Here is a 12,861-nt window from a genome sequence, read left to right on the forward strand (position 1 = left end):
AAGTTTTCATCATAAATAATTTCCACATTTCTTGCTAGGGCATATTCCTGGGTTATTTATGTTTTGTCGCTTTTATAAATGGAACCTTATTTCCAGTTACATTTTCTAGCTGGTTCTTGATAGTGCAGGAAAATCCAGAAACCTACTAATTTTTCTTGATTTTGCATCCCACCATCGTGTTGAACTGTTATTAGCTGAACACTAATGTTTTGTCAATTGATTCTCTTGGGTTCTAATTTATTCTACAGGAGTTATTTTGAAGATACAAGCCAATTTTAGCTCTAAGATAATCCAAGAAAAACAATTTCTAACCACATTCAAGATGTAGTTTTAAGGGAAAAGCAGAGAATATCAAAGTAGAGTATTTCAGAGTGGGATCGAGATCTGAGACAGATCCTCTCCTCAGCCAGAATTCCTCTTCTGGTCCTTTTCCCAGCTAATATTTTAGAGGATTTTCATGAAATAAACGGTTTTGACTGCTGCTGTTCTATCTAGAGCTAAGATGCTATTCGGCCAATCATAAAATAAATGAAAAAAATAGGCAGTATATTAACTTACCTCTACACAAAACTTAAAATGAATGCCTTGGGAATCATAAAATGAAATAATTCGATTAGAGAGTGTCACAGTAATGAGAGACCAGTGGACTTCCAGATGAATAGGAATCAACAGAAGACTCTTTTTAAACAAATCCACCTGATCAAGAAAAGAGAAAGAAACACAGCCATCACCACAGGCTATCCAAACCACCAAAAAACAGCAGCTTCCATTTGCTGACCTTTTACCTGCACAAGAGCAAAAAACTAGGAAGCAGTGAATCAGAATTTGAACCCAGGTCTTACTCTAAGTCCATGCTTATAACTACTAAGCTATATGATATACAACAATAATACAAAAATAAAGATATACAAAGTACAATTTTCTAGTTAATCTATTAAACCTGTGTGTCAACTGCCTGATACGATTTGGCTTCTTATTTTTATGCTTACCTCATTTTCTCATGTACATATTTAACCTGGATTCAATTCTTGTTTAGCAAGGAATCACAGTATTAGAAAACGGTATTAAGGGGCTAGGCACAGTGGCTCACACCTGTAATCCCAGAACGTTGGGAGGCTGAGGCAGAAGGACTGCTTGAGCCCAGGAGTTTAAGACCAGTCTGGGCAACATAATGAGACTCTATCTCTATAAGAAATAAAAACTCACCAGGCGCTGTGGCTCACGCCTGTAATCTCAGCTTTTAGGGAAGCAGAGGCAGGAGGATAGCTTGAGCCCAGGAGTTCAAGACCTGCCTGGGCAATGTAGCAAGACCTCATTATTTTATAAAAATAAAAAATAAAAAAATCAAGCCGGGCTCAGTGGCTCACACCTGTAATCCCAGCACTTTGGGAGGCCAAGGTGGGCAGATCACTGGAGCTCAAGAGTTCGAGACCAGCCTGGGTGACATGGTGAAACCCTGTCTCTACAAAAAAATACAAAATTTAGCTGGGCATGGTGGTGTGCACCTGTAGTTGCAGCTACTTGGTAGGCTGAGGTTGAAAGGATGGCTTGAGCCTGGGAGGTGGAGGTTGCAGTGAGCCGAGATCACGCCACTGCACTCCAGCCTGGGTGACAGAGCCAGACCTTGTCTCGAGGAAAAAAAGTAAAAATAAAAAATCAGCCACGTTTGGTGGTGCATGCCTGCAATCCTAGCTACTTGGGAGGCTGAGACAGCAGGATCACTTGAGCCCAGGAGGTCGAGGCTGCAGTGAGTCATGATCACACCTCTGCATTCCAGCCTGGGCAACAGAGTGAGACCCTGAAACAGCATGTACAGACTCTTTCTGCAGATATGGTGTAAGCAGCAGTTAAGATCATGGGCTCCGAAGCAAGTCTGTTCAAGTTCAAATTGTGGTTCTTCCACTTATTGGTCAGATGACTTTGGTAACTTCCTTAGCTTCTTTGCACCTTGATTTCCTCAACTAATAAAATGCATAGAACAATAGTACCTATCTTATGAAGCTTTTAAGAGTAATAAATGAACACGTGTAAAATGCAGAAAGCTTTGTTTAGCACATTATAAGTAGCCAAATACCTTAGTTATTATTATGATTACTCACTTGGGTCTCTCAAATGTCAAACTTGAGAAAAACATCCTTGATAATACTTTATGCATCTTTTATAATCCCAACACATCCTTTATATCGTAATATGTACCACTTTACAATCTAGAAATGCTTGCTACTGCACTCAAAATTCCAGTTGTCAAGTGGGAGATAAAGTAGTAGGTGCTCCATACACATTTGTAAAAGAGTGAATGAATTTCTCTTTTCAGGTATTTTTTTTAGTGTAATTTGGTGATTACTTGGGTTAAAACATTTTAAACTACCTCAAATTCTCAGAAACTAATTTCCCAAGATTTCCTTCTCACTTTCTGATGTTCATTCAAATAATGTCATGCTCTAAATGAATTTTCTACAAGTCTACATGACCTTGGAGCAAATCATTTTAGCTTTTCAGTTTCTGCATCCATAAACTTGGGGGAGTAATGTGGGCAGAAGTAGTGAAAACAATAAACAATGGTCCTTTCCAGATTAAAAATTCTGAGTATCTGTTTTTTTTTTTAATTCCAAGTATCTAAAATAAGGAATCATATTTAGAATACAGTAGTTAATAAAACCAGGTTTATATTCTTCTCAAAAAGTAATGTTTTCTTCATTGTAAAATAGATTTCTGTATAAGAATTAGAAAATACAGAAAAAGACACACTTCATGTAACCTTCCAAATCTTTTTCTTCTTCTAACACATTAACATATACATACATACAGCTTTATACTGGTTGAGTATCCCTAACCCAAAAACCTGAAGTCCTTCAAAATCTGGAACTTTTTGAGTGCTGACATGATGCCACAGACTGTCCACAGGGGTGGCTGAGATAGTGACATTTTTGCTTTCTGATGGGTTGCATATACAAAATTATTAAGAATATTATAAATCACCTTTAGGCCATGCATCTAAGGTGTATATAAAACATAAGTGAATTTTGTGTTTAGACTTTGGTTCTACCTCCAAAATATCTCATTATATATATATGCAAAGATTCCAAAATCTGAAAAAGTCCAAAATCCAAAACACTTCTAGTCCCAAGCATTTTGGATGAGGGATATTTAACCTGTATACATAATTAAGAAAAATGTGCATGATAGACTGCATCATTGACTCCAATTACTTGTTGCCCTCCCTATGATAAGATTATAGAGTCCTGCCCATTGCCATGTGACTTCTCTGCCCCTCCCAAAGAGAGAAGTGTAATCCTGTCATGTGATTTGCTTTAATCAAAAGGATGTAATAAGCAGAAGTGAAGTCATATCATGATCAAATTAAAACTTTATGAGCTACCATGTGAAACTGCCATGTCTCAAGATAGGTGCTGCTTCTTCAGTCTGCTGCTGCTCATTCAGCCTGCTGCTGCTCATTCACAGAATAAAGAAGAAAAACCATAGAACCATCTGCTTAGATGCAGGAAAGATATTTGATGAAAGTCAGTATCTACTTATGATTTAAAACTCTCAGGAAAATAGGAATAATAGGAAAGCCTACAGCTGACATCATACACAATAGTGAAAAACTGAATGCTTTCCTTCTAAGATTGAGAACAAGGGAAAGATGTCCTCTCTCATTACTTCAACTCAACATCGTACTAGAAGTCTTAGCCAGTGTAGTAAGGCAAGGAAAAAATGGCATATAGATTGCAAAGAATGAAATAAAACTGTCACTACTTACAGACATGACTGTCTATGAAAATTTCACAGAATATACAAAAAAGCTCCTAGAAGTAGTAAATGACTTTGGTAAGGTCAGAGGATACAAAGTCAAAATACAGAAATCAGCCAGGCGCAGTGACTCATGCCTGCAGTCCTAGCACTTGAGGAGGCCGAGGCGGGCAGATTGCCTGAGCTCAGGAGTTCGAGACCAGCCTGGGCAATATGGTGGACCCCATCTCTACTAAAATACAAAAAATTAGCCAGGCGTGGTAGCATGCACCTGTAGTTCCAGGTACTCAGGAAGCTGAGGCAGGAGAATTGCTTGAACCCGGGGGCAGAGGTTGCAGTGAGCTGAGATCCCACCACTGCAGTCCAGCCTGGGCAACAGAGTGAGACTCCAACTCAAAAAAAAATTACAAATAATGCTGAGAAAAATTAAAGACCTAAATACATGCAAAGATATACCATGTTCACAGACTAAAAGGCTTAATATTATTAGATGTCAATTCTCCCCAAACTAATGTATAGATTAAACACAATCCCAATCATAATCTAGCATGCTTATTAAACAACAGAGTTTGACAAACTAATTTTAAAGTTTACATGAAAATATAAAGGACTTAGAACTGCCAAAACAATATGGAAAAACAACAAAGCTGGCAGACTCACAGTGATTTTGAGACACATTATGAAGATACAGTAATACAGTGTAGTGTTAACATAAAAAATAGACATCAGTGTAAGAGAACAGAAAGTCCAGAAGTAGACTTACACATATATGGTCAGTTGACTTTCTATAATGGTGTCAGAGCAATTAAATTGGAAAAGAAAAATATAATAAGAAAAAAAAAATCTTGATCCCTCCCTACCTCACTTCTTATATACAAAATTCATCGAGATGCATCAGAGATGTAAATATAAAACTGGAAACTACAAAGCTATTAGAAGAAAACTCAGGAGGCAAATATATTTTAGTCTGGATATAGAAAGCAGTAACTATAATAGAAAAAATATAGTAAATTAAATTTCATCAAAATGTAAAACTTCCAGTCATCAAAAGACAGTTAAGAAAACAGAGAAGCCACAGACTGAGAGAAAACAACAAAGCATAGACCTGACAAAGAACTTATATCCAGAATGTAAAAACACCTCCTACAACTCAATAATAAAAAGATAAACAACCCAATAAATGGCAAACAATATTAACAGAGACTTCACAAAATATGATATACAAATTTCAGTTTTGCAAGATGAAAGTTTTGGAGATTGGTTGCATAATGTTGTGAATATACTTAACACTACTGAACTGTACACTTTAAAGTGTTTAAGAAAGTACATTTTATGTGTATTTTATATAATTTTAAAAGTACTCAGTCAGGCGTGGTGGCTCACGCCTGTAATCCCAGCACTTTGGGAGGCTGAGGCAGGCAGATCACTTGAGGTCAGGAGTTTGAAACCAGTCTGGCCTACATGGTGAAAACCTGTCTCTACTAAAAATACAAAAATGAGCTGGGTGTGGTGGCAGGTGCCTGTAGTTCCAGCTATTTGGAAAGCTGAGACAGGAGAATCGCCTGAACCCAGGAGGTGGAGGTTGTAGTGAGCTGAGATCGTGCCACTGCACTCCAGCCTGGGCAACAGAGTGAGACTCTGTCTCAAAAAAAAACGTACTCAGTACAGTCTTTTGTAGGAAGCACTTATCATGATAACATATGTAACAATACAACTTTTTAAAAGACACAAAAGGCCAAAGACAGAAAAAGCACATGAAAAGGTACTCAATGTCATTAGTCACCAAGGAAATAAAAATTAAAATCACAATGAGACAATATATATACCCATTAAAATGGTAAAATTAAGAAGAGGCCAGGCATAGTGGCTTACATCTGTAATCCCAAAACTTTGGGAGGTTGAGGTGGGAGGATATAGTAATACAGTGTAGTGTTAGCAAGAGAACACAGACAAACTGAAAGTTGTACATTATCTGTTGTGAAGTCTCTGTTGAAGCCAAGAGATTGAGACCAGCTTGGGCAACAAAGACCCTCACTCTATTAAAAAAATAACAACAATAAAATTAACAAGAATGTCAATACCAAATGTGAGGATACAGAACAAAGCAACTCTCACACATAAAATGCTGGTTGGATTGTAAAACAGTGTATCACTTTGAAAAATGGTTTAACTTTCTTGAAAAGTTAAACGTGCACTCACCATATGATCTAGCAATCCCACTTCTAAGTATTTACCAGGAAACTGAAAATGTGTATCTACACACAGACTTATATACAAATGTTATATAGCAGTTTTATTTGTAAGAGAGAAAAATGGGACACAACACAAATATCCATCAGCCAGTGAATGGATGACAAAATGTGATCTATCTAAATAATAGGCCACTACTCAGCAACTAAAAGAAATACACTACTGATACATGCAGTAACACAGATGAACCTCAAAATCATTATGCTGAGTGAAAGAAACCAAACAAAATAGTATGAGGCACGATTCTACTTACATAATTCTAGAAAATGCAAAGTTATCTAGAGTGACAAAAAGCAGATTAGTGGTTGCTGGGTTAGGGGCTGGGCCAAGGTTGTACAAAGGATTATGAGGACTCTTTTGGAGGTGACGGAACTGTCCTATAGCTGATTACTATTATGTAAATGGTAGTCATAGTTAAGTCATGTAGTATACCAAGGTTTACAACCACTATTTTCCCTTTCTTGTACATTTTTTCATGGTCCCTGAAATTAATTGTCTTCATCTTTTGCTTAGTGTTCTCTGTACCTACTAACTGCAAACTCTCTTCTGGTTGCCTGTATCTCTCTCTTTTTTTTTTGCATTCATACACTTTAGATATTGTATCAGTATCACATTCTTGGAGCCTTTTTTCCTCCTCCCTTCAGGATTGGTGGCTCTCCAGGCTTGAGGCGCATTGTCATTCTGCATCTATTTTTACTGTTATGTTTAGTATTCTCTTTGCCTGACCCTTGTTTTGGATCTCATTGCTTGGATGCTATGTTTTCTTGCCAGAGTATCTCCTCCTGTGACTCTGAGAAGGATGAGAGGTAAATATCTGGATAACTTACATCTCTGAAAACCTTTTTCTGTTAGTTTTTACATTTGTTTCAGTCTGTCATTTTGTGGCATTTTCTGGGAGACTGCCTCAAAATTTTAAATGTTTTAAATTTTTGGCCTGGTGTGGTAGCTCACCCCTGTAATCTCAGCACTTTGGGAGGCCAAGGCAGGTGGATCACCTGAGGTCACGAGTTCGAGACTAGCCTGACCAATATGGTGAAACTCTGTCTCTACTAAAAATACCAAAAATTAGCACGCACTGCTGGATGTGGCAGTATGCATCTGTAGTCCAGCTACTCGGGAGGCTGAAGACAGGAGAATTGCTTGAACCAAGATTGCACTACTGCACTAGAGCCTGGGAGACAGAGCGAGACTCCATCTCAAAAAGAAAAAAAACAGAACAGAAAAAACTTTTTCTGTTCTGTTTTTTTTTTTTTTTTTTTTTTTTTTTTTGAGATGGAGTCTCACTTTTGCTGCCCAGGCTGGAGTGCAATGGCGCGATTTCGGCTCTCTGCAGCCTCTGCCTCTCGGATTCAAGCGATTCTCCTGCCTCGGCCTCCTGAGTAGCTGGGATTACAAGCTCCCACCACCATGCTCAGCTAATATTTTTTAATTTTTTAGTAAAGATGGGATTTCACCATGTGGCCAGGCTGGTCTCAAACTCCTGACCTCAGGTGATCCACCCGCCTCAGCCTCCCAAAGTGCTGGGATTACAGATGGAAGCCACTGTGCCCAGTCAATGAGCTTTCTTCATACATTATTTGGTCACATACTTCTTCCTTTTTATTTTTTTGAGACAAAGTCTCACTCTGTCGCCCAGACTGGAGTACAGTAATGTGATCTCAGCTCACTGCAACTCCACCTCCCAGGTTCAAGAAATTCTCCTGTCTCTGCCTCCCGAATAGCTGGGACTACAGGCATAAATGTCTTCTTTTGAAGACATTTCAAAATGTCTGTTCATATCCTCTGCCCACTTTTTGATGGGGTTTTCTTCTTGTAAATCTGTTTAAGTCCCTTGTAGGTTCTGGATATTACACCTTTGTCAGGTGGGTAGATTGCAAAAAATTTCTCCCATTCTGTAGGTTGCCTGTTCACTCTAATGATAGTTTCCTTTGCTGTGCCGAAGCTCTTTAATTAGATCCCTTTTGTCTATTTTGGCTTTTGTTGCCATTGCTTTTGGTGTTTTAGTCATGAAGTCTGTCCATGGTAATAATGCCTAGGTTTTCTTCTAGGATTTTTATGGTTTTGGGTTTTACATCTAAGTCTTTAATCCATCTTGAGTTAATTTTTGTGTAAGGTGTAAGGAAGGGGTCCAGTTTCAGTTTTCTGCATATGGCTAGCCCGTTTTCCCAGCACCATTTATTAAATAGGGAATCCTTTCCCCATTGCTTTTGTCAGATCTGTCTGAGATCAGATGGTTGTAGATATAAGGTGTTATTTCTGAGGTCTCTGTTCTGTTCCATCGGTAGCAGTCTGTCTTGGTACCAGTACCATGCTGTTTTGGCTACTGCAGCCTTGTAGTATAGTTTGAAGTCAGGTGATGTGATGACTCTAGCTTTGGTCTTTTTGCTTAGGATTATCTTGGCTATACAGGTTTTTTTCTTCCATATGAATTTTAGAGTCATTTTTTCTAATTTTGTGAAGAATGCCAGTGGTAGTTTGATGGGAATAGCACTGAATCTATAAATCACTTTGGGCAGTATGGCCATTTGCACAATATTGATTCTTCCTATTCATGAGGATGGAATATGTTTCCATTTGTTTGTGTCCTCTCTTATTTCCTTGAACAGTGGTTTGTAGTTCTCCTTGAAGAGGTCCTTTACATCCCTTGTAAGCTGTATTCCTACATATTTCTCTTTGTAGCAATCGTGAATGGGGTTCATTCATGATTTGGGTCTCTGCTTGTCCACTGCTGGTGTATAGGAACACTTGTGATTTTTGCACATTGATTTTGTATCCCGAGATTTTGCTGAAGTTGCTTATCAACTTGAGTTTTGGGGCTGAGACAATGGATTTTCTAAATATGGAATCATGCCATCTGCAAACAGAGACAATTTGACTTCCTCTCTTCCTATCTGCATACCTTTATTTCTTGCTCTTGCCTGATTGCCCTGGCCAGAACTTCCAATACTATGTTGAACAGAAGTGGTGGTGAGAGAGGGCATCCTTGTCTTGTGCCAGTTTTCAAAGGGAATGCTTCCAGCTTTTGCCCATTGACATTGGCTATGGGTTTGTCATAAATAGCTCTTATTATTTTGAGATATGTTCAATCAGTATCTAGTTTATTGAGAGTTTTAAAATTAAGGGATGTTGAATTTTATCAAAGGTCTTTTCTGCATCTATTGAGATAATCATGTAGTTTTTGTCATTGGTTCTGTTTATGTGATGGATTCTTTACTGATTTGCCTATGTTGAACCAGCCTTGCATCCCAGGGATGAAGCCCACTTGATCGTGGTGGATAAGTTTTTTAACCTGCTGCTGGATTCAGTTTGCCAGTATTTTATTGAGGACTTTTGCACTGATGTTCATCAGGGAAATTGGCCTAAAGTTTTCTTTTTTGTTGTGTCTCTGCCAAGTGCTGGCCTCATAAAATGAGTGAGGGAGGAGTCCCTCCTTTTCAATTGTTTGGAATAGTTTCAGAAGGAATGGTACCAGCTCTTCTTTGTACCTCTGACAGAATTTGGCTGTGATTCAGTCTGTTCCTGGGATTTTTGTGGTTGGTAGGTTATAATTACTGCTTCAATTTCAGACCTTGTTATTGGTTTATTCAGGGATTTGACTTCTTCCTGGTTTAGTCTTGGGAAGGTGTATGTGTCCACGAATTCATCCATTTCTTCTAGATTTTGTAGTTTATTTGTATAGAGGTGTTCATAGTATTCTCTGATGGTAGTTTGTATATTTCTGTGGGGTCTGTAGTGATACACCCTTTATCATTTTTTGTTGTGTCTATTTGATTCTTCTCTCTTTTCTTCTTTATTAGTCTAGTTAGAGGTCTATTTTGTTAACTTTTTCAAAAAACCAGCTCCTGGATTCATTAATTTTTTAAAAGGGTTTTTTAGGTCTCTGTCTCCTTCAGTTCTGCTCTGATCTTAGTTATTTCTTGTCTTCTGCTAGCTTTTGGATTTGTTTGCTCTTGCTTCTCTAGTTTATTTGATAGAGTTTCACTCTTGTTCCCCAGGCTGGAGCGCAATGGTGTGATCTGGGCTCACCACAACCTCTGCCTCCCAGGTTCAAGCGATTCTCCTGCCTCAACCTCCTGAGTAGCTGGGATTACAGGCATGTGCCACAATGCCCGGCTAATTCTGTATTTTTACTAGAGATAGGGTTTCTCCATGTTGGTCAGGCTGGTCTCGAACTCTTGACCTCAGGTGATTTGTTGGGATTACAGGCATAAGCCACCATGCCCAGTCACTTCTCTAGTTCTTTTACTGGTGATGTTAGGATGTCAACTTGAGATCTTTCCAGCTTTCTGATATGGGCATTTAGTGCTATAAATTTACCTCTTATTGCTGCTTTAGCTGTGTCCCAGAGATTCTGTGACACTGTCTCTTCATTCTCATTGGTTTCGAAGAACTTGATTTCTGCCTTAATTTTGTTATTTACCCAGGAGTTATTCAGGAACAAGTTGTTCAATTTTTTTTTTTTTTTTTTTTTTTTGAGACGGAGTTTCGCTCTTGTTACCCAGGCTGGAGTGCAATGGCGCGATCTCGGCTCACCGCAACCTCCACCTCCTGGGTTCAGGCAATTCTCCTGCCTCAGCCTCCTGAGTAGCTGGGATTACAGGCACGCGCCACCATGCCCACCTAATTTTTTGTATTTTTTTTTTAGTAGAGACGGGGTTTCACCATGTTGACCAGGATGGTCTAGATCTCTTGACCTCGTGATCCACCCGCCTCAGCCTCCCAAAGTGCTGGAATTACAGGCGTGAGCCACCGCGCCCGGCGTTCAATTTTTATGTAGTTGCCTTTTTTTTTTTTTTAAGTTGAGACAAGGTCTCAATCTGTCACCCAGGTAGGAGTACAGTGGTGTGATCAGGGCTCACTGCAGCCTCTACCTCCCAGGCTCAAGCGATCCTCCCACTTCAGCCTTCTGGATAGCCGGTACCACACGCAAACTTTAGCCTTCTGGATAGCTAGGACCACAGGCTGCCACCATGGCCAGCTAATTTTTAAAAATGTTTTATAGAAACAGGGTCTCATTTGGTTGCCTAGGCTGGTTTCAAACTCTTGGGCTCAAGCTATCCTTCCACTTATGATAATTTTAGGCCTCCCAAAGTGTTGGGATTACAGATGTGAGACAGCACCCAGCCTAGTACCTCTTTAAATGTCATGCCATTTCCAACCTTTGTTTTTCATATTATTTTATGTTTATTTCTCATATCCAGTATATAGCTGGGCTCTTTTTACTTAACCCAATCTGAAAGGATCTAGCTCAAGCTTGTCCAATCCGCAGCCCACAGGCAGCATATAGTCCAGGATGGCTTTGAATGCAGCCAAACACAAATTCATAAACTTTCTTAAAACATTATGAGTTTTTTTATAATTTTTTTTTTTTAGCTCATCAGCTATTGTTAGCATTGGTGCATTTTATGTGTGGCCCAAGACAACTCTTCTTCTGCCAATGTGGCTCATAGAAGCTGAAAGATTGAACACCCCTGATCTAGAGGAGGGAATAATTTAGTTTATTACTATTTAATGAAATAACTCACATATTTGACTTTATTCTTTTACTCTCATGTTTATCATTCAGATATTTTTCCATGAAGGTATATTTTCTGCCCACACTGCTTGTAATTTTCCCCACCCCAAATGGAATATAATCATTGTTCATTATCTACATAGCTTTTCCTGCTTAAGTAGCATCCAATTATATGGATGTACATTTTTAATTTGAATCCCCTACCACTCGTCCTACATTTTTCTAATGTAAATACAACCATAGGCCATCCAGTCATACAAGTCACACACTTGGAAGTTATCTTTCACACTTCCTTGTCCTTCATCTCCATAACCAACTTATCACCAAGTCCTGTTAATTTTACTTCCTACATCACACTCATCTTCCATTTCTCCTGCTATCATTCTAGTTCAAAGCACCATGAATCTGAAATAGTCTCCTGTTCTACCCACATCAACTTTGCTCCCACACACATCCATCTTCTTCAGTACTGTTAGAACAAAGACTACAAAGTAGATAATGTCACCTAAAACCCTATAATGGTTTCCTATTACATTTAGGATAAAATCCAAAACACAAACCTCAAGGCCCTGTTATCTCCGGATCAGATGCACTTCATGCCACTTTCCTTTTTGCTCTCTGTATTTCAGCTACACAGCCTTTTCCCATTCTTCTATCAGATACTTATTCCTTCTGTCTATAATGTCTCACATATTCCTAATCAACTTGTATTCAACTTTGACATTTCTGCTTAATTACTTCCTATGAGAAACATTCCCTTATTCTCAGGCTAGATTAACCAAACCCCTACTCCAAGACACTCCCATAGTATCCAGTACTTTTCTTTGTACCCACTAAACAAACAACGACACGAAATGTCTCTAATATTGTTTTACTTACCACTTTATCAATTTGCCATATGTCTGGCACTATGACACTGTAAAGTAATAAATTTGGTCTTTGATCTCGTTTCCTGGCATACAACTCCTAAAGTCCTTGAAATTTCCAAAATGATGTTTTTTGTTTTTTGTTTTTTTTTTTTGAGACAGAGTCTTGCTCTGTCACCCAGGCTGGAGTGCAGTGGCATAATCTCAGCTCACTGCAACCTCCACCTCCTGGGTTCAAGCGATTCTCCTGCCTCAGTCTCCTGAGTAGCTGAGAGTATAGGCGTGTGCCACCACGCCCAGCTAATTTTTGTATTTTTAGTAGAGACGAAATTTCACCATGTTGGCCAGGCTAGTTTAGAACTTCTGACCTCAAGTGATATGCCCGCCTGGGCCTCCCAAAGTGTTAGGATTACAGGTGTGAACCACCACACCCAGTCCAAAGCGATGTCAGTGATGTCTTTTTGTATGTTAATGATT

At 38.9% G+C, this 12,861-nt stretch overlaps 1 protein-coding gene across 3 annotated transcripts in view; it reads right to left on the reverse strand.

Annotated features, from left to right (window-relative positions):
- The window catches only part of SENP5 (SUMO specific peptidase 5), a 65,911-nt gene that overhangs the window by 12,264 nt on the left and 40,786 nt on the right, over positions 1–12,861 (reverse strand). For all 3 annotated transcript variants that reach the window (XM_012435054.2, XM_064366960.1, XM_064366959.1), the window contains exon 7: positions 559–696. In XM_012435054.2, coding sequence (XP_012290477.1) covers positions 559–696 — 138 coding nt within the window. The remainder of the gene's footprint in view (positions 1–558; positions 697–12,861) is intronic.

This window comes from Aotus nancymaae, unplaced genomic scaffold (genome assembly GCF_030222135.1).
Source record: "Aotus nancymaae isolate 86718 unplaced genomic scaffold, 86718_ANA_hifiasm-v0.15.2.pri h1tg000067l, whole genome shotgun sequence".
Taxonomy (NCBI): domain Eukaryota; kingdom Metazoa; phylum Chordata; class Mammalia; order Primates; family Aotidae; genus Aotus; species Aotus nancymaae.